The sequence below is a fragment of the Electrona antarctica genome, assembly GCF_951216825.1.
Source record: "Electrona antarctica genome assembly, contig: scaffold_94, whole genome shotgun sequence".
Lineage (NCBI taxonomy): Eukaryota > Metazoa > Chordata > Actinopteri > Myctophiformes > Myctophidae > Electrona > Electrona antarctica.
Genome location: NW_027637548.1, coordinates 404,264 through 426,509, shown reverse-complemented (window position 1 = coordinate 426,509; position 22,246 = coordinate 404,264). Strand labels below are relative to the sequence as shown.

Genomic DNA, 22,246 nt, shown 5'->3' with positions numbered 1-22,246 from the left:
TCTCTCTCTCTCTGTCTCTGTCCTATCGCTCTCTCTCTCTCTCTCTCTCTCTCTCTCTCTCTCTCCTCTCTCTCTCTATCTCTCCCTCTCTCCCTCTCCCTCTCCCTCTCCTCTCTCTCTCTCTCTCTCTCTCTCTCTCTGTCTCTGTCTATCGCTCTCTCTCTCTCTCTCTCTCTCTCTCTCTCTCTCTCTCTCTCTCTCTCTCTCTCTCTCTCTCTCTGTCTCTGTCTCTGTCTATCGCTATCTCTCTCTGTCTCTGTCTCTGTCTATCGCTATCTCTCTCTGTCTCTGTCTCTGTCTCTGTCTATCGCCCTCTCTCTCTCTCTCTCTCTCTCTCTCTCTCTCTCTCTCTCTCTCTCTCTCTCTCTCTCTCTCTCACAGCTGTCACATTCCTCTGTTCTGTCTATTTTTATCCTCCTATACATTTTGGACAACATCCAACACCCAGACAGACAGAGGTGGATGTTAGTGCTTCCAAAGTGGGGTCCCGGGACCCCCAGGGGTCCCTGAGGGAGTTCCAGGGGGGTCCCCATGCAGCCAAATGATAGTTTGGAACCACATGGACCCTTATGGGTCTGTAACTCTGAGAGTGTACAAATGGAACCACATGGACCCTTATGGGTCTGTAACTCTGAGAGTGTACAAATGGAACCACATGGACCCTTATGGGTCTGTAACTCTGAGAGTGTACAAATGGAACCTTAATGGACCCTTATGGGTCTGTAACTCTGAGAGTGTACAAATGGAACCAAGCGAACCCTAATGGGTCCATTTATTTTTTTCTTTTCCAAATAAATGTACAACATATCGGAAATAGCTGATCTACAAGCTTAACACGCTTTAAGTTACAACACAAACATTGTGACATTTGTTTTATTAATTTATGTTTAACCAACAATGATTTTTTTTGTTTATCTTTATTATTTCTATTAATCCTTACATCCTTAAAGCTGCTATAAGCAATATTTCTCAAAAGTTAAAAAAAATGTAATGACCCACTGGGGCCCCCTATAGGGTTGTCATGGAGACTAGATATTTTCAGGAAGTGATCTAATAATGGGGGGTAAAAAACAAACAAAAAAGGTCAATACAATTATTATTATAATTATAGCAGCTATAAAAGTAAAAAAACAAACAAAAAAAAAAACATTCTGATCTGTTAAACTTGATAACAAACACTGCGCAAAAAGCATGGAATACGGAAGTTTATATTACAGGAAACTCCCGTTAAACTTTCCAACAAACTCCGGTAAACTCCCGAGTTGTACCATCACACCTGTATATTACCATATATTAACTGTATATGTACCATCACACCTGTATATTACCATATATTAACTGTATATGTACCATCACACCTGTATATTACCATATATTAACTGTATATGTACCATCACACCTGTATATTACCATATATTAACTGTATATGTACCATCACACCTGTATATTACCATATATTAACTGTATATGTACCATCACACCTGTATATTACCATATATTAACTGTATATGTACCATCACACCTGTATATTACCATATATTAACTGTATCTGCTGCTAAACTTGAGGTTTACGGGCAAATCTAGTGCCCATAATGTCCCGTTAACTCCTCTTGCTGCTGTCTCTCGATTACTGACACTTTTCTTTGCCCCCCCCCCCCCCCCCCCCCCCTTATCTGTGCACTTGACCTTTACATATGGAAGGGGTGTCTTATTTTAGTTCATGGTGGGTGGGCGTGTCGGTGTCACGCTGGTTAAACAGACACCGCTGGGTACATACAGATAGCCTTGTGTCATGTGACACCTGTCTATACTGAAGGCACGCACGCACACACGCACGCACACACACACACGCACACGCACACGCACACACTTACATAATGGTTGCAATGCCTATAATGCAAGACATAGCGGCACTGCGACAGTGCCCCCTGCAGGGCGCTGCATGTATTAATGGCACTATAGACTAAACCCACTGCTAATACTAAAGAGGATGGCTTAATGTAGAGGAGAAATGTCATAGTGACAAATAGAACGACTGACATAGAAACATGGGGTTTTTCATAAAACTGTCAGGATTTAGAAGACATTTGTAGAATCGTCCTCAGGTCTAAATGGATTAAGGTTTAGTACATTTATATTATCGTATAGCTGTCGGGCATTTAAATCTCTCATCTCCATATTGTAACTTTTTGTGCATCAAAAGTAGCAGATCTACAAGCTCCAAATGTGGCGCAAAGCGACTCACTTTGAGCTTGTAGATCTGCTTCTTTTGGATTTGAATCCTCGAAAGTAATAGTGTTTGACATTATGAGGTTTCCACCTGACATTATACACATTTATTCCTCAAAACATTAATGTTACTATCGCTACTTTGAGATTATTATTATTATTATTATTATTATAAACACCACTTCAGCCCTATATACATTTCGGCCATTTGTAAATAGACGACCTACAAGCTCACAATGTGTCACGGACGGTGCATTGTGAGCTTGTAGATCTGCTATTTTCTTTTTCCTTTTTTTCTTTTTCTTTTTTAACTTTCAAACTTTGAAAACTTTGTGAACTTTGAAAACCTTCTGCATAATGAGTACTTTCTACTTTTGGTACTTTAAAGTATATTTTGATGCCAATACTTACTACTATACTTACTACAAAGTTACAGTATTTCTACATTGCATTAGTGATATTTTTGCTTGAGTAAAGAATGGGAGTACTTTTTCCACCAACATTAGCATTGGGGTGATTCCGTCATTCCAGTTGTCTGACATGGTCCTTTCGGTGGGGTTGCACTGACACCTGTTGGACGTGAGGAGTACTGCACCACAGTTATAGGTTGCATTTGAACAACATATTAGTGTCCCAAAATGCAAGGCAAGGACAAATACATGTTATTAATCTGTCTGCTGGAGAATACGACCCTATTAATGTTGCACAGTTTGTATTTAGGCCTATATTTAACATAAACTGTTCCTTTCTTGTTGGATCAAAAATGTCATTTTTGGTATTTTAGTAATTCATTGTAGTAATGAATCTGTAATACAGAGATGAAGGTTGTATACTTCTCTCTAGACCTGTGTTTATTCTATTCATTTATTTTAAGTGACCTGATTGGATCTGTCACACATCTGTGCGTTCAGACTGGCAGCCTGAATCCTGCCAGAGCCTCTCTCTAGCCCTTTCCACACCTAAACGCAAAACGGTCGACAGCCACGCACTTCTTAAGCTCTGCGCAGCTTAAATTCCGAGTTTTTAGACAGCTGGTGGATGGAAAATAAGCTCCACCTCCGCGGACTTTTTGCGCGGAGGAGAGCGTTTCCGGGAATCTGGCCGTCGCGCAAAAAGTCCGCGGAGGTGGAGCTTCTTTTCCATCCACCAGCTGTCTAGGTGCTGCCACACGGTCAAAAGAGCTGCGCACGTTCTCGGCTGCGCGTAGCTTAAAGCTTGAGTTTTTAGACAGCTGGTGGATGGAAATTAAGCTCCACCTCCGCCGAATACTTGCGCGACGGCCAGATTCCCGGAAACGCTCTCCTCCGCTCAAGTCTTCCGCGGAGGTGGAGCTTCTTTTCCATCCACCAGCTGTCTAAAAACTCAGAATTTAAGCTGCGCGCAGCTTAAGAAGTGCGCAGCTTAAGACCGTTTTGCGCTATGGTGTGGAGACGGTGACACAGAATTTAAGCTGCGCGCAGCCGAGAACGTGCGCGGCTCTTTCCATAGTGTGGCAGCACCTTCTCTCTCTCTCTCTCTCTCTCTCTCTCTCTCTCTCTCTCTCTCTCTCTCTTTCTCCTCACAGCTGTCACATTCCTCTGTTCTTCCATTGTCTATTTTCATCCCCCCCTATACATTTTGGACAACATCCAACAGCCAGACAGAGGATCTGGCTTATAGAGTAATGTCTGGCAGAGAAACAGCGAGTTGAGAACAGGCTTGAAAGGTTCACTTCTGTGGTCTCTAACATTACACCTAGCTACATGTTTAAGCATTTATTTCACATTTACATGTCTTCTGTGGACTCTAACATTACACCTAGTTACATGTTTAAGCATTTATTTCATATTTACATGTCTTCTGTGGTCTCTAACATTACACCTAGCTACATGTTTAAGCATTTATTTCATATTTACATGTCTTCTGTGGTCTCTAACGTTACACCTATAGCTACATGTTTAAGCATTTATTTCATATGTACATGTCTTCTGTGGTCTCTAACATTACACGTAGCTACATGTTTAAGCATTTATTTCATATTTACATGTCTTCTGTGGTCTCTAACATTACACCTAGCTACATGTTTAAGCATTTATTTCATATTTACATGTCTTCTGTGGACTCTAACATTACACCTAGCTACATGTTTAAGCATTTATTTCATATGTACATGTCTTCTGTGGTCTCTAACATTACACGTAGCTACATGTTTAAGCATTTATTTCATATTTACATGTCTTCTGTGGTCTCTAACATTACACCAGCTACATGTTTAAGCATTTATTTCATATTCACATGTCTTCTGTGGTCTCTAACATTACACCTAGTTACATGTTTAAGCATTTATTTCATATTTACATGTCTTCTGTGGACTCTAACATTACACCTAGTTACATGTTTAAGCATTTATTTCATATTGACATGTCTTCTGTGGTCTCTAACATTACACCTAGCTACAAGTTTAAGCATTTATTTCATATTTACATGTCGATTTCAGCTCTGACACTTATTTCAGACATGTTGCGAAGAGTCTGCCTGTGCTATTAACTCATTTTGGATAAAAATACGTTTTTCTGAAAAATCTGAAAACCGGTAGGTTGCACGATGACAGGCTCTCAGTCAAATCTGGTCACATTTATTAGACTTATGTAAACAAATCATATTCCAATCTGGATGTGGCACATATATCTGATTCAGGCTGGATTTGGCTGCCAGTGTAAATGGGGCCTAATATGTGCTTGTGTTGCTGAACCAAGTCAACTGACCGGTGTGTGTGTGCCTGTTCTTTGTGTGTTTCAGATTTGGACGCATCGGTCGCCTGGTGACCCGCGCTGCCCTCAACGGCGGTGGCAAGGTCGACATTGTGGCCATCAATGACCCGTTCATTGATGTCGACTACATGGTGAGTGATGGCCGCTTGTCAACTATATACCCGTATCGTCCCGAATTATAAGACGACTCTGATTATAAGACGACTCCCATTCTTCAAGACTCATTTGTGGAAAAACAACATTGAATTAAGCAATATTACACGAGAGGGTGTGGTTTAACGTGATTATTGCCACGACAGTGATGCAGTCAGGAACGAGACGTAGTCGAGTTCCGCAAGTATCACTGAAGTGGCAATAATCAAGTTGTAAGTGCAGTGTAATATTGCAATTATACAACAGTTACCCTTACATATTTTTTTAATGACAGATGTAGTCAATACGACCACAAATGTCCCAAGAAACTAGCCACCGAGTCTGCTGCGCTCTGGGAGAACAGAGCAGCTGAATTATTTGTTTTGATTAGGTGTGGAGTGGTGCTCGTTTGAACCACGGCTAGAAGGCTGTTTCAACCAATTAGATTGCTTCCTCCAAACGGCCTGTTGTATAATGTCAAATAGTCTCTATAGTCCCCAATTTTAATACGACGATCGTTTTAGAGGATATTTCCATTGGGAAAAAACTTGGCCTTGTCTTATATTCAGGCCAATAGGGTATATAGTCAACTATGTGTTATATTCAGGCCAATAGGGTATATAGTCAACTATGTGTTATATTCAGGCCAATAGGGTATATAGTCAACTATGTGTTATATTCAGGCCAATAGGGTATATAGTCAACTATGTGTTATATTCAGGCCAATAGGGTATATAGTCAACTATGTGTTATATTCAGGCCAATAGGGTATATAGTCAACTATGTGTTATATTCAGGCCAATAGGGTATATAGTCAACTATGTGTTATATTCAGGCCAATAGGGTATATAGTCAACTATGTGTTTACAAACCCAACTAAAAGGAACTGAAATTATAGACGAAATGCACCTTTGTTTTAGTTTTTTATAACTGTTGTGGTTCATCTGTAACTGGATACATTTTTAAAGGCTAGCTTTTGCTACGTTTTTATTACAAAAATACTTACCTTTTCAATCCTGCACCTCACAAATAAATAACCCAAAGTATAAAACAAACTAAAACTATTAGCATTTTCAAAATAAAAACCAATAGAAACAAACAAATTCGCTGTAAAAAAATTTGAATTACAATGAACCGGATGAGAAAGAAAAATGAAAACCAGGTGTTCAAAACTATTCTAACGTTGTACTGATGGTGGCGCAGTTTCCCTGCTCCAGGTGTACATGTTCAAACTATTCTAACGTTGTACTGATGGTGGCGCTGTTTCCCTGCTCCAGGTGTTCATGTTCAAAACTATTCTAACGTTGTGCTGATGGTGGCGCTGTTTCCCTGCTCCAGGTGTACATGTTCAAAACTATTCTAACGTTGTGCTGATGGTGGCGCTGTTTCCCTGCTCCAGGTGTACATGTTCAAAACTATTCTAACGTTGTACTGATGGTGGCGCTGTTTCCCTGCTCCAGGTGTACATGTTCAAAACTATTCTAACGTTGTACTGATGGTGGCGCTGTTTCCCTGCTCCAGGTGTACATGTTCAAGTATGACTCCACCCACGGCGTGTGGAAGCACGGCGATGTGAGGAACGAGGACGGCAAGCTGTGCATCGGAAACATGAAGATCACCGTCTTCCACGAGTACGTGCACGCACGCACGCACACACACACACACACATGCACGCACACACACACACACACACACACATGCACACACACACCCGGCCCGTGGCCCATGACTCCATCATGCACCACATACTATGTAAATTCTTAATTTCCATTTTCCAGCCATTCAGTTTAAAAAAAAAATAATAATAATAATAATAATTTGGGGACCCCCCAAAATAATTTGGCGACCCCCTGAGGGGTCGCGACCCACGGGTTGAGAACCCCTGCATTTAGAGTAAGTTGATTAGAGTCTAATCAACTTCCTGGGTGTGTGTGTGTGTGTTGTTCAGGAGGAACCCAGCTGACATCCCCTGGGAACAGGCTGGAGCTTACTACGTTGTTGAGTCCACCGGTGTGTTCACCACCATCGACAAGTGCGCTGTAAGTTGTCTAGAAATACGTTACCGCAGCATGTCGATAGCATTCACCACCACCGACAAGGCCGCTGTAAGTTGTCTAGAAATACGTTACCGCAGCATGTCCATAGCATTCACCACCATCGACAAGGCCGCTGTAAGTTGTCTAGAAATACGTTACCGCAGCATGTCCATAGCATTCACCACCATCGACAAGGCCGCTGTAAGTTGTCTAGAAATACGTTACCGCAGCATGTCCATAGCATTCACCACCATCGACAAGGCCGCTGTAAGTTGTCTAGAAATACGTTACCGCAGCATGTCCATAGCATTCACCACCATCGACAAGCTAGGCCTCTGTAAGTTGTTTACCTATAGAGTCAGTGCCGAAGTCGTGACGTCACTCGCTCATCCCCTGGTTCTAAAGTCCTGACGTCACTCGCTCATCCCCTGGTTCTAAAGTCCTGACGTCACTCGCTCATCCCCTGGTTCTAAAGTCCTGACGTCACTCGCTCATCCCCTGGTTCTAAAGTCCTGACGTCACTCGCTCATCCCCTGGTTCTAAAGTCCTGACGTCACTCGCTCATCCCCTGGTTCTAAAGTCCTGACGTCACTCGCTCATCCCCTGGTTCTAAAGTCCTGACGTCACTCGCTCATCCCCTGGTTCCAAGGGGTTCGCTGACGTTTTTTTCCCTCTATGGAGAATAACATTATGGGGTCATCTTAAAATCGTCTCATATAAGAATTGTGGTCCAAAACATGAACATAACTGTCTCTGCGATATCGTCGGGCAGCTGTCGAGTCAGTCATATTTCATACAATCTGTTTCTATAGCCCAAACGTCGACGGCATTAACAGCAGTAATGCTGCATTAAAAACTCTCACCCTACAACTGGCACATTTTATTATTTTGATGTTTAAAGTCAAAGTCGTATGATTTGTCACACACGTTACCGCTGTGAAATTGTTCTCCGCATTTGACCCATCTCTCTTGGTGAGTGAGTCGGGAATCATTTGATTATTTGATTTGACCCCCCAATCCAACCCTTTGATGCTGAGTGCCAAGCAGGAAGGGCATTGGGTCCCAATTTTACAGTCTTTGGTATGACCCGGCCGGGGATCGAACCCCCGACCTCCCAGTTTCAGGACGGACACTCTAACCACAAGGCCACTGTCTGGTTTATTTTTCTTTAATGTTAAATCTGATCTTATAAGTCTTAAGGCCGTGTGTGTACTGCATCACGAAAAGACTATAAAAGCCTCCACTGTGACGTCATTTGAACATTTGAACTGTGGCTCCATCGACAGGCTCACTTCAAGGGTGGTGCCAAGAGGGTGTTGATCTCCGCCCCCAGCGCCGACGCCCCTATGTTCGTCATGGGAGTCAACCACGACAAGTACGACCCATCCATGACCGTCGTCAGGTACGGGTCGACTCCTCCATCCAGGGTGCAAGTTGGTTTTGTGTTGGAGAGCAGAAAAACGTTTATTTGTGGCATTTTTTTTTACAGTCTGTATTAGTAGATATTATAGAGCGTCGCAGTCCCGTCCCCTTTCATGACGACGCCAGGCCCAGGAAATAATTCCCAATGCATTTTTCCCATAGACATTTCAAAAAGTATTTATTTAAAGACCTTTTAAGCGTCGTACAAAGCCAACTCGAGTCGTAACAAAATGACAATAAACACAATATTTTGGACCAAACAAATAATTACAAAGAAGAAAAACAACAACAAAAAGTATTGTAACCTGCCGTTTTCTTCTTCCTTCTAATTATTTGTTCGGCCCGAAAATGTTGTTGTCATGATTTCTCACAACTCGAGTTGGCTTTGTACGACGCTTAAAAGGTCTTTAAATAAATACTTTTTGAAATGTCTATGAGGAAAATGAACGGGGAATCATTTCCTGGGCCCTGGTAAGGGGCGGGATTGCGACGCTCTATTGGCTATGCTTGGGTGGGGGCACGGGTAAATATCTACTCACCACCAGAGTCTTGTTTGTGTGTAAATTCACTACATCCGGCTTCCGGGGAGGGAAGCTTCTTGGGCGCGGCGGGTGTTCTTTGTTCGCTATATGTACTCCTAAAGGCCTGGTAGAATATTGAGCGGGAGGAGCCCGGTGGGGGCTCCTCACCCACTGGCAGGTGAAGCACTATATCTAGGGTACAAGAGCAGTGGGAGGAATTAACTGGCGTAAACGATTGAATTGGGAGGGGTACAAAACGATTGGCTAATCTAAATAAAAAGTAAAAGAAGAAAACAAATTAACTTGTTCTTCTGATCCACAGCAATGCTTCCTGCACCACCAACTGCCTGGCTCCTCTGGCCAAGGTCATCAACGATAACTTCGGAATCATTGAGGGTCTCATGGTAAGAAAGACCCTTTAGTTTACACCTAAATAACCGGGAATTTTAATAACCGGGAATTTTAAGATATTTGTACTTTACTGGAGGATTTACAATTTCCAGTACTTTTACTTCTACTTCCACTACATCTCGGAGCCAAAATTTGTACTTTTACTTCACTACAATTATTTGAAAACTTAAGTTACTAGTTACTCTGTCCCGTCTAAATAAACAAATAAACTTTGGAGATTTTAATTTTGATTAGAAAACATACATTAACCACTTCAACCCTATAGGCCTACATTTGGGCAATTTGAAAATAGCTGATCGCTTGAGAGCTTGTAGATCGGCTATTTTCAATAGACTTTGTACACATTTTGAACTTTTGAAATGGGACATTCTGCAATATGAATAGTTTTACTTCTACTCCACTACAGAGGCAAATATTGTATACTTTTACTCCCCTACGCGATTATTTGAAAACTTTAGTTACTAGTTTCTTTGTAGATTTTGATACATTTTTAATTACAACACATACATTAACCAGAATAACCACTCCAGTCCTATATATGTATATTTCGGCATTTTATCTTTGAAATCTTTTGCATCTGCCCGTGCTGTGAAGTGAACGCAGCATAACGGTCGCTCCGTCCTGTGTGGTGTTTTTACCGTGCAGAGCACCGTCCACGCTGTGACCGCCACCCAGAAGACCGTTGACGGACCGTCCGGCAAGCTGTGGAGGGATGGCCGCGGCGCCGCCCAGAACATCATCCCCGCCTCCACCGGAGCCGCCAAGGCTGTGGGCAAAGTGGTGCCCGAGCTCAACGGGTAAGATGAGCCGCCAAGACTATGGGGGCAAAGTGGTGCCCGAGCTCAACGGGTAAGATGAGCCGCCAAGACTATGGGGGCAAAGTGGTGCCCGAGCTCAACGGGTAAGATGAGCCGCCAAGACTATGGGGGCAAAGTGGTGCCCGAGCTCAACGGGTAAGATGAGCCGCCAAGACTATGGGGGCAAAGTGGTGCCCGAGCTCAACGGGTAAGATGAGCCGCCAAGACTATGGGGGCAAAGTGGTGCCCGAGCTCAACGTCAGTATAGGGCAGGGGTGGTGCAACTCTGACGATGGCGAGGGCCACTATATTTCCACACTCACTCCAGAGGGGCCGCATTGCATATTACTGTCGTAGCAAAAATAGCCGATCTACAAGCTCAAAACGCGTCGCGATTTGAGCTTGTAGACCAGCTATGTTTTGCTATTATTTGAATTGAAATACTGAATTTTGATTTTGCTTTTTTTTTATTAGAATACTGAAAAGTAACCTTTTTATTGATTTTCAAATGGATTTAGTTTTAGTTTTGATAACTTTATGAACTAAATACAAATTGGATTTAGTTTTAGTTTTGATAACTTTATGAACTAAATACAAATTGTACACAAAAAGACAATGATATAGTCGTTAAGTACTAGTCATTTAATACTAGTCATTAAGTATAATTAAATCAGGTCATGTTTGCATGTTGTGGAATTGTAACAGCTGAAATCAATACTATATCAGTATTCTGATATTAAACTGCGGGCCGCATTAAGTGAAGGTGGGGGCCGCATGTGGCCCCCGGGCCGTCAGTTGCCCACCTCTGTCTCAATCCGATCACGTGATCGGAAATCAGAGCCGATCACGTCATTTTCAAAATGATCGGAATTGGATCATTTGAAAATGATCCGGAGGACGGACACACACACACACACACACACACACACACACACACACACACACACACACACACACACACACACACACACACACCCTGACATTAAGCACTTGGAATTGTAGGCATTACAAGTCTGGTTTAAAAGTATTCAAAGTCTGTAAACTGTCACTTAAAAATGTGCAGAAGATACCCTGTATAGACCTATACACTTGTATGTTGTTTACCGATGGGTGCCTGAGAAAACAATGTTGCACATTAAGCTAATCATCTGGGGAGTTGAGGACCCCCTAAAGCTAATCTTTTGGGGAGTTGAGGACCCCCTAAAGCTAATCATTTGGGGACCTCCCAGCACCCACAGTTTGGGAACCCCAGATATAGAAGGCCTGTTTTGATCAACAATGTGAGATAACCTAATATAGATACAATGGATGCGACCAAGAAAACATGTTGTCCTTTCACCCTGTGATGTGTCTTGGGTGTAAAACGTGTCTCTGTCTCTCTTGCCTCGCAGCAAGCTGACCGGTATGGCGTTCCGTGTCCCCACCCCCAACGTGTCCGTGATTGACCTGACCGTGCGTCTGGAGAGGCCCGTAAGTGCACCGGATATACAGTGATGTTTTTGGCTGCAACTTTCGTAGTTTTAGTTTTAGTCATAGTCTAATTGGAATGAATCTTCATTTAGTTTTAGTCGCATTTTAGTCACCTGGAATGTTTTAGTGTTAGTCTAGTTTTAGTCGACTAAATCTACAGGTGATTTAGTCGACTAAAATGTATTTTGGCGGGCCTTGATGTCGTCGTCATGACTGATTTTACACTTGCTGAAAATAGCCGATCTACAAGCTCACAGCTGAGCTTGTATAGATCACATATTTCCAGCATGCAACCAAGTGCAAAATTACTTCTACTGGATCTCTTGTCCACTAGTCCCTTCCTAATATTTTAGTTGAGTTTTTATTTGTCGACGAAATTGTCAGTATATTTAGTCTTAGTTTTAGTCATCAGTCAGTGTCAGTAAAAAAAGGTAGTCGACGAACATTTGTCTTAGTATTAGTCGACGAAATCAACACTGACTGGATAACTTTAGTTTGGTGTAGCACTACTAAATAATAATAATAATAAAAACCACAGCTACGGCCAAAGTCACAGTTATGCTGGTGAGATTTTACTAAGAAACAAATAGGCCTGTAATAAAGAGGAGGTTCATAAAGGAGCTGTTTTTGAACAGAATTTAATTCCTGATTTAATTATTATGGGTTTAATTATTTTTCCAAGATTGCCCTTTTTTAATTTACTGTAAAAGCACATATACGTACACTCATCAACAATAAGCACATATACGTACACATATACGTACACTCATCAACAATAAGCACATATACGTACACATATACGTACACTCATCAACACTAGGCTACACTCATCAACACTAGGCTACACTCATCAACACTAGGCTACACTCATCAACAATAGGCTACACTCATCAACAATAGGCTACACTCATCAACAATAGGCTACACTCATCAACAATAGGCTACACTCATCAACAATAGGCTACACTCATCAACACTAGGCTACACTCATCAACACTAGGCTACACTCATCAACAATAGGCTACACTCATCAACACTAGGCTACACTCATCAACAATAGGCTACACTCATCAACACTAGGCTACACTCATCAACAATAGGCTACACTCATCAACACTAGGCTACACTCATCAACAATAGGCTACACTCATCAACAATAGGCTACACTCATCAACAATAGGCTACACTCATCAACACTAGGCTACACTCATCAACAATAGGCTACACTCATCAACAATAGGCTACACTCATCAACAATAGGCTACACTCATCAACAATAGGCTACACTCATCAACACTAGGCTACACTCATCAACAATAGGCTACACTCATCAACAATAGGCTACACTCATCAACAATAGGCTACACTCATCAACAATAGGCTACACTCATCACATACACGTACACTCATCAACAATAGGCTACACTCATCAACAATAGGCTACACTCATCAACAATAGGCTACACTCATCAACAATAGGCTACACTCATCAACAATAGGCTACACTCATCAACAATAGGCTACTTATCAATTAAAGGCCTCTACTCTACCTTAACAAATACTTGTACTCGGGCGGCGGTGGCTCAGCGGTAGAGTGGCCGGATGTTAACCGCAAGGTTGCCAGTTCGAACCCGGGCTCCCCCAGAGTCAGTGTCGAAGTGTCCTTGAGCAGGACCCCAGGAAGACTAGAGGCTCAGTCATGTGTCTCTAATGGGGATCCTTCAATAAACATAAACATAAACATAGACACTGAACCCCTAATTGCTCCCGATGTGCTGGTTGGTGCCTTGCATGGTTTCCTCTGCCATCGGTGTATGGATGTGTGTTTGAATGGGTGAATGTGATGCACAATCTATGTAAAGCACCTTGGATAAAGACGCTATATAAATGCAACATTTACCATTTTACTCTACCATAATAAAGCCTATGCTGCCTCGACCGTAACACAGCTTCATTTCACTGTGAAGTGAAATGTGAAGTGGTCCTTTAACACAGCTTAATTTCACTGCAGGCACCGATGGAGGCGATCAGGAAGGTTGTCAAGGCTGCAGCTGATGGACCCATGCATGGAGTTCTGGGATACACAGAGGACCAGGTACATAAAACAAGCACACCTGTTTCAAACATAGATACACAGAGGACCAGGTACATAAAACAAGCACACCTCTTTCAAACATAGATACACAGAGGACCAGGTACATAAAACAAGCACACCTGAACTTCAAACATAGATAAACAGAGGAGGACCAGGCAGGGACGGATTAACCCCCACAAGGGCCCCTGGGCCGGTAATCTTTGCAGGGCCCCCATAGCACGCATGCGTGCGACACTTTTATGTTTGTCAGTGTTTTTATCACCTTTTTGACATAAATGTAACAAAATAAATGGCCAATGAAGGGCCCCAGGAGCCCATTTCAGGGTGTCAAACCTAGTACCTGACGGTCCAATTTCCCTGAAGGGCCCCTGAGAGCCAAGGGACCCTGGGCCACGGCCCCACTGGCCCAATGGCTAATTTGTCCCTGGGACCAGGTACATAAAACAAGCACACCTGTTCAGCAGGCAGAGTGACAGACATCTCCTCCAGCGGTCCTGAGTGTGTCTTCCACTTGGGAGTTTAATGACCTGAAACACAGTATTTATTTTCAGAAGGTCAAGCATTGATTAATTCAAATATGACCCATGTGTCTTGCCATGCTCAAGATGTAATGTACAGATGTAGCCACTAGATGGAGACACATCTCTGGTTACTGTTGGTTTAGGGCTCAATGTTGTGCAGTTTTAGATGTACAATTTGATATTTTAGAACATTTACTTAAGTACTGTAGGCTACTTAAGTACTGTAGGCTACTTAAGTACTGTAGGTACATGCACTGCCCACCAGTAAAACAAAGGCAATCATTTGAGGCGAGGATGATCTAACCATCATCTTCTCCCACCTGTCCGTCCGTCCGTCTCCTCAGGTTGTGTCCACAGACTTCAACGGTGACGTGCGCTCCTCCATCTTTGATGCCAACGCCTGCATTGCCCTGAACGACCACTTTGTCAAGCTGGTGTCCTGGTACGGAAACTTTATGTTTGGTCCTGCTCTTCAGAGCGACTTTATGTTTGGTCCTGCTCTTCAGAGCGACTTTATGTTTGGTCCTGCTCTTCAGAGAGACTTTATGTTTGGTCCTGCTCTTCAGAGCGACTTTATGTTTGGTCCTGCTCTTCAGAGCGACTTTATGTTTGGTCCTGCTCTTCAGAGAGACTTTATGTTTGGTCCTGCTCTTCAGAGAGACTTTATGTTTGGTCCTGCTCTTCAGAGAGACTTTATGTTTGGTCCTGCTCTTCAGAGAGACTTTATGTTTGGTCCTGCTCTTCAGAGAGACTTTATGTTTGGTCCTGCTCTTCAGAGAGACTTTATGTTTGGTCCTGCTCTTCAGAGAGACTTTATGTTTGGTCCTGCTCTTCAGAGAGACTTTATGTTTGGTCCTGCTCTTCAGAGAGACTTTATGTTTGGTCCTGCTCTTCAGAGAGACTTTATGTTTGGTCCTGCTCTTCAGAGAGACTTTATGTTTGGTCCTGCTCTTCAGAGAGACTTTATGTTTGGTCCTGCTCTTCAGAGAGACTTTATGTTTGGTCCTGCTCTTCAGAGAGACTTTATGTTTGGTCCTGCTCTTCAGAGAGACTTTATGTTTGGTCCTGCTCTTCAGAGAGACTTTATGTTTGGTCCTGCTCTTCAGAGAGACTTTATGTTTGGTCCTGCTCTTCAGAGCGACTTTATGTTTGGTCCTGCTCTTCAGAGAGACTTTATGTTTGGTCCTGCTCTTCAGAGAGACTTTATGTTTGGTCCTGCTCTTCAGAGAGACTTTATGTTTGGTCCTGCTCTTCAGAGAGACTTTATGTTTGGTCCTGCTCTTCAGAGCGAGCCTCTCAGCTCTTTGATGCATTAACCCAGTGGTTCCCAAACTTTTCCATGTCAAGGACCCCCTAATTGACACTAATTAGCCCCGCGGACCCCCCATTTGAAAAGATATGCCAGGGACCCAAATAAGAGAAGATTTGTACGGCTCTCGCAGTGATTTTCAACCCGTTTAATTTCAAGGACCCCCAGTTTGACATGCATTCGTCTACGGACCCCCCGTTGAATAGCATTTCTATCTCTGGGACCCCCAATTTATATTGTAAAATCAATGCTAATTTAACTCTGAGAGTGTACAAATTCCATTTGTACACTCTCTGAGTTACAGACCCATAAGGGTCCATTTGGTTACAAATTATCATTTAGCTGGGTCCCCCCTGGAACTCCCTCAAGGACCCATGGGGGTCCCCGGACCCCACTTTTGGAACCACTGCATTAACCCATAATATTAAGCAGCATCTGCTTGGCCTCTCTTTAATGTGCTTTACACTGTTGGTCATTAACCACTTTCAGCCCGGCATCCCTGTTTTTGGGTCTAAAAATGTAATTATATATATCATACTGTTGGAAAAATCCAAAATGGTGCAAAATAGCAGATGGTCAAGCAAACAAATGTGCAAACAAATGTGCGATGTGGCGTGTTCTGTGTGCGATGTGGTGTGTTCTGTGTGCGATGTGGTGTGTTCTGTGTGCGATGTGGTGTGTTCTGTGTTGCGAGCTTGTTTTCAGTATTCGTCGTACGACAAAGTATACAGTGGTTAATAATCAACAGTAGGTCAATGTGTTGCTGGTGTATTTATTGGAGTTTACAGTATTTTACAGTATTTTGGGCAGGTCACTCTCTGGTGTGGTTTGGAAAATTCACTTCATATACAGTAAGGTTGGGAAATTCATTTTGCAAATAATGACACGCTGACAAAATATTATGTCTATATTGCGAAGGTGCTGAAAGTGGGTGGAGGGCAACGTTGTGCCTTCCTGTACAGGTCCAACACATGTGGGGTAGCCTATATATTTCAGCCTATATAATATATAGGCTGAAATATAGGCTGCCCTGTACCCTGTACCCTGTACTGTTCTGTCAAGTAATAGTATTATTTGACAGAACAATAGACACAGAGCCAGTGACCTGACCTAAAGTAACGACATCTTATTTATAGAACTACTAACCCCAACGATAAGGGCCTAGGAGAGTTTTCCTGCCACAGCAGCTTACAGACAGTGCCACCTTTCTTTTCTCACTATACTAAAAGTCTTGCTTGTCTCACTTGCGTTGCGAGAGCTCGGACTAGCCAACAACATGCATCTATACTCTGGACACTTGAATGGCTGCCGTCCTCCCCTCTCTCCTGTGTCTAGCATCAGGGTCCTGAGCTCTGCAGTGTTGTTAGCTTCCCTGTCGCTCCGCAGTGTGTCTGCGTAGGCGGTGGTGGTGGTGGTGGTGGTGTCTGTGCCCCTTTCCCTTCCAAGCTGTGCCTTGGTTGGATTTGCTCCCAGTGTCCGTTTTGCTCGCCTCACTAGTTCTCACTGGTGACGCAGCCTAATCCTGCTCTCTCTGACCTTGTCCGTGACCCGTGGGAGGCCCCATATAGAGGAGGTCCACATTTCTGATGCGTTCCGCTCCATCCCATATGACACCTACAGTGCCATTCGCAGCATTCATGCGGCAGACGCCATCCACCCAGGGTCTTTTGTCTGCTGTACCGGGAAATGTCCTTCCTTATCGACGCAGGTTTAATAACCCTCTAACCGAAATCTAACATCAAACCTAACCTCATATAAGCATTATAATTATACCCGCTTCCCTGTAAATAGCTACACAAACTGTAACTATTCAGGGAATCGGGCTTCGTAACTATATATAACTCACAATAACTGCTTGAACGTAACCTTAACCGTACAAAATACAACTATGCCCAGACTCTTCTTCAACAAAGATGGCGAAAGCAAACATTCTTTGTTCTGTACTCATACAATAGTATGGTACGAAACACTGAAGTCCTTAAACCAGAAACCTAACCTATAACTGAAACCATCAGAAAGGTTTTCTGTCAGAAAGCGTTTAACAAACAAACAAACCAAAAAGAAGGCTGTATATATACCTCAGATATTCAACCCCATGATGTTATGGAGCTAACATCCGTATATATATGATGTTATGGACCTAACATCCGTATATATATGATGTTATGGACCTAACATCCGTATATATATGATGTTATGGACCTAACATCCGTATATATATGATGTTATGGACCTAACATCCGTATATATATGCACTACTAGGCTGTTTTGTGCTGCAAATTAGCCTGGATCCAGCCCAAAGACCCCGCCCACTCTCTGAGTGGACTGCATCTCTTGGTCTGGTGTTGCACTGTGAACCTATAATTTCTTCGGTACAAAAATGTATTATCCAATGAGAATCGGTGGTGGGGGTGGGTCTAACGAACAACCAATCAGCTCCGAGTCCCGTTTTCAGCGTCATCACGCAGCGCAACACACAGAGGGTTGAGGGAAATTCTAATCCCCTCCCCCTTGAAATCGCTCAGACAGGAGACAATGTCAGACTGAAGCTTCAAGAAAGCTACAGTCTGATAATCAGGCTAGCTGCGAATAGCATGCAGACAGCATGCTAAAACAAAATCTAGCATGTTATTTGATCCTCCTTTCAGTCTGGGAAGGCTTCTTCCCCACACATTAACACACACACACACACACACACACACACACACACACACACACACACACACACACACACACACACACACACACACACACACACACACACACACACACACACACACACACACACACACAATGTGTGGGGAAGGCTTCTTCCCCCCACATTAACACACACACACACACACACACACACACACACACACACACACACACACACACACACACACACACACACACACACACAATGTGTGGGGAAGGCTTCTTCCCCACACATTAACACACACACACACACACACACACACACACACACACACACACACACACACACACAATGTGTGGGGAAGGCTTCTTCCCCCCACATTAACACACACACACACACACACACACACACACACACACACAATGTGTGGGGAAGGCTTCTTCCCCACACATTCACTCACACACACACACACACACACACACACACACACACACACACACACACACACACACACACACACACACACACACAATGTGTGGGGAAGGCTTCTTCCCCACACATTCACACACACACACACACACACACATACACACACACACACACACACACACACACACACACACACACACACACACACACACACACACACACACACACACACACACACACACACACACACACACAATGTGTGGGGAAGGCTTCTTCCCCACACATTCACTCACACACACACACACACACACACACACACACACACACACACACACACACACACACACACACACACACACACAATGTGTGGGGAAGGCTTCTTCCCCACACATTCACACACACATACACACACACACACACACACACACACACACACACACACACACACAATGTGTGGGGAAGGCTTCTTCCCCACACATTCACACACACATACACACACACACACACACACACACACACACACACACACACACACACACACACACACACACACACACACACACACACACACACACACATGTGTGGGGAAGGCTTCTTCCCCACACATTCACACACACACACACACACACACACACACACACACACACACACACACACACAAGGCCCGCCCCAAACTTCTCCCTCTCTCTCCCTCTCTCACTAACTCTAGGTACGACAATGAGTACGGCTACAGCCACCGTGTGTGCGACCTCCTCCTGCACATGTACAGCCACGAGCATTAGTAAGGACCGATTACTATATACGACCGTGTTAAGGTTGACGGTGTTAACGGGTTGATGTGCTCCCGATGTGCTCAATTCCTGTGTCTGGAAGAAGGGGCTAATAAAGCTTGCGATCTGGACCACACGCCAAACGTAATATAATACGATATGTACAGATAAAGATAAAGGGGGGCTTTGGTGGTCCAGAGCAGGCTTTTAACACGGGGCTGCTAGCTGCCTGGCTTGAGCTGAAGCATGACTAGTGCAAGTTGACTAACCATTTGGAAGCTTTCTATTTTATTCATTTTATTTCATCTGGGCTGCTGGGGGGGGGGGGGGGGGGTGCCTGCCACGGGATGATGGGGAGTTGATGCTTTGCTTCTAAAAGAGTGTTATATATATTTATTTATTTATTTCAATTTTAATTTGGCTGTTTTTTGTTTTGGGTATACTGTACTTGTGTGGCCTTGGAAAACGGTTTTGGGATCATCTGAGTTGACTAACACTGTCCCGTGGGTTGATGATGTTCAAATAACACGGGCTGAGTTGGAAAGACTTGGTTTGAATAAAGTGCTTCTAAAATCTCTCTCTCTCTCTCTCTCTCTCTCTCTCTCTCTCTCTCTCTCTCTCTCTCTCTCTCTCTCTCCACGGTCTCTCTCTCTCTCTCTCTCTCTCTCTCTCTCTCTCTCTCTCTCTCTCCACGGTCTCTCACTCTCTCTCTCTCTCTCTCTCTCTCTCTCTCTCTCTCTCCACGGTCTCTCACTCTCTCTCTCTCTCTCTCTCTCTCTCTCTCTCTCTCTCTCTCTCTCTCTCTCTCTCTCTCTGTAGGTACGACAACGAGTACGCCTACAGCCACCGCGTCATTGACCTTCTCCTGCACATGCAGAACAAGGAAGTCGTGTAGATGTTCCTTCCTAGCACCATCTTTGACTGTAAAGATGCTCCTAGCACCATCTTTGACTGTAAAGATGTTCCTTCCTAGCACCATCTTTGACTGTAAAGATGCTCCTAGCACCATCTTTGACTGTAAAGATGCTCCTTCCGAGCACCATCTTTGACTGTAAAGATGCTCCTAGCACCATCTTTGACTGTAAAGATGTTCCTTCCTAGTACCATCTTTGACTGTAAAGATGCTCCTAGCACCATCTTTGACTGTAAAGATGTTCCTAGTACCATCTTTGACTGTAAAGATGCTCCTAGCACCATCTTTGACTGTAAAGATGTTCCTAGTACCATCTTTGACTGTAAAGATGTTCCTAGTACCATCTTTGACTGTAAAGATGCTCCTAGTACCATCTTTGACTGTAAAGATGCTCCTAGCACCATCTTTAACTGGACTCGTGTCATCTTTCTGTTCATCCTCATGGGAACAACACCCCCCCCCCTCCCCCCTCCTTCCTATTCCCTCTAGAGGAGAAATCTTAGTTTACATTTCCTTTTTATACAATAAACGATAACCTCTGCTATGTTCGGACTAATCGTAGGTACAGTATATGTTGTTACCTACTGTATCTATATCTACACAATTATCACAGTTGTTCCATCACTGAACTGTATATCGCCTAATGGACGGGTCTTTACTACACTTGAACAAATCAATAAAAATCCTCCATTTGTACCATAATCTGATGTTTCTGTGGTCTGTGTGATGAAATACATTGTGTGTGTATAGTGTGGCCCCAGCCAGCGTGCTTTCTGGTCTAGAGGGGCGGGTAGCCTGGCCCTGCCAGCGTGCTTTCTGGTCTAGAGGGGCGGGTAGCCTGGCCCTGCCAGCGTGCTTTCTGGTCTAGAGGGGTGGGTAGCCTGGCCCTGCCAGCGTGCTTTCTGGTCTAGAGGGGCGGGTAGCCTGGCCCTGCCAGCGTGCTTTCTGGTCTAGAGGGGTGGGTAGCCTGGCCCAGCCAGCGTGCTTTCTGGTCTAGAGGGGCGGGTAGCCTGGCCCAGCCAGCGTGCTTTCTGGTCTAGAGGGGCGGGTAGCCTGGCCCAGCCAGCGTGCTTTCTGGTCTAGAGGGGCGGGTAGCCTGGCCCTGCCAGCGTGCTTTCTGGTCTAGAGGGGTGGGTGGTAGCCTGGCCCTGCCAGCGTGCTTTCTGGTCTAGAGGGGTGGGTAGCCTGGCCCTGCCAGCGTGCTTTCTGGTCTAGAGGGGCGGGTAGCCTGGCCCTGCCAGCGTGCTTTCTGGTCTAGAGGGGCGGGTAGCCTGGCCCTGCCAGCGTGCTTTCTGGTCTAGAGGGGTGGGTAGCCTGGCCCTGCCAGCGTGCTTTCTGGTCTAGAGGGGTGGGTAGCCTGGCCCTGCCAGCGTGCTTTCTGGTCTAGAGGGGCGGGTAGCCTGGCCCAGCCAGCGTGCTTTCTGGTCTAGAGGGGCGGGTAGCCTGGCCCTGCCAGCGTGCTTTCTGGTCTAGAGGGGTGGGTAGCCTGGCCCAGCCAGCGTGCTTTCTGGTCTAGAGGGGCGGGTAGCCTGGCCCAGCCAGCGTGCTTTCTGGTCTAGAGGGGTGGGTAGCCTGGCCCAGCCAGCGTGCTTTCTGGTCTAGAGGGGCGGGTAGCCTGGCCCAGCCAGCGTGCTTTCTGGTCTAGAGGGGCGGGTAGCCTGGCCCAGCCAGCGTGCTTTCTGGTCTAGAGGGGTGGGTAGCCTGGCCCAGCCAGCGTGCTTTCTGGTCTAGAGGGGCGGGTAGCCTGGCCCAGCCAGCGTGCTTTCTGGTCTAGAGGGGCGGGTAGGGCATGGAGAACTGGAG

At 44.5% G+C, this 22,246-nt stretch overlaps 1 protein-coding gene across 2 annotated transcripts in view; it reads left to right on the top strand.

The window, feature by feature from the left end:
• The window catches only part of LOC306918851 (glyceraldehyde-3-phosphate dehydrogenase-like), a 63,460-nt gene extending 42,988 nt beyond the window's left edge, over window positions 1-20,472 (top strand). For both annotated transcript variants that reach the window (XM_079531705.1, XM_079531706.1), the window contains exons 3-13: window positions 5,008-5,110; window positions 6,633-6,742; window positions 7,060-7,150; window positions 8,434-8,549; window positions 9,413-9,494; window positions 10,147-10,298; window positions 11,690-11,768; window positions 13,780-13,863; window positions 14,729-14,826; window positions 19,470-19,541; window positions 20,350-20,472. In XM_079531705.1, the coding sequence (XP_079387831.1) occupies window positions 5,008-5,110; window positions 6,633-6,742; window positions 7,060-7,150; window positions 8,434-8,549; window positions 9,413-9,494; window positions 10,147-10,298; window positions 11,690-11,768; window positions 13,780-13,863; window positions 14,729-14,826; window positions 19,470-19,541; window position 20,350 (988 nt within the window). In that variant the 3' untranslated portion in view covers window positions 20,351-20,472. The remainder of the gene's footprint in view (window positions 1-5,007; window positions 5,111-6,632; window positions 6,743-7,059; window positions 7,151-8,433; window positions 8,550-9,412; window positions 9,495-10,146; window positions 10,299-11,689; window positions 11,769-13,779; window positions 13,864-14,728; window positions 14,827-19,469; window positions 19,542-20,349) is intronic.
• The last annotated feature ends 1,774 nt before the right edge of the window (window positions 20,473-22,246 follow it).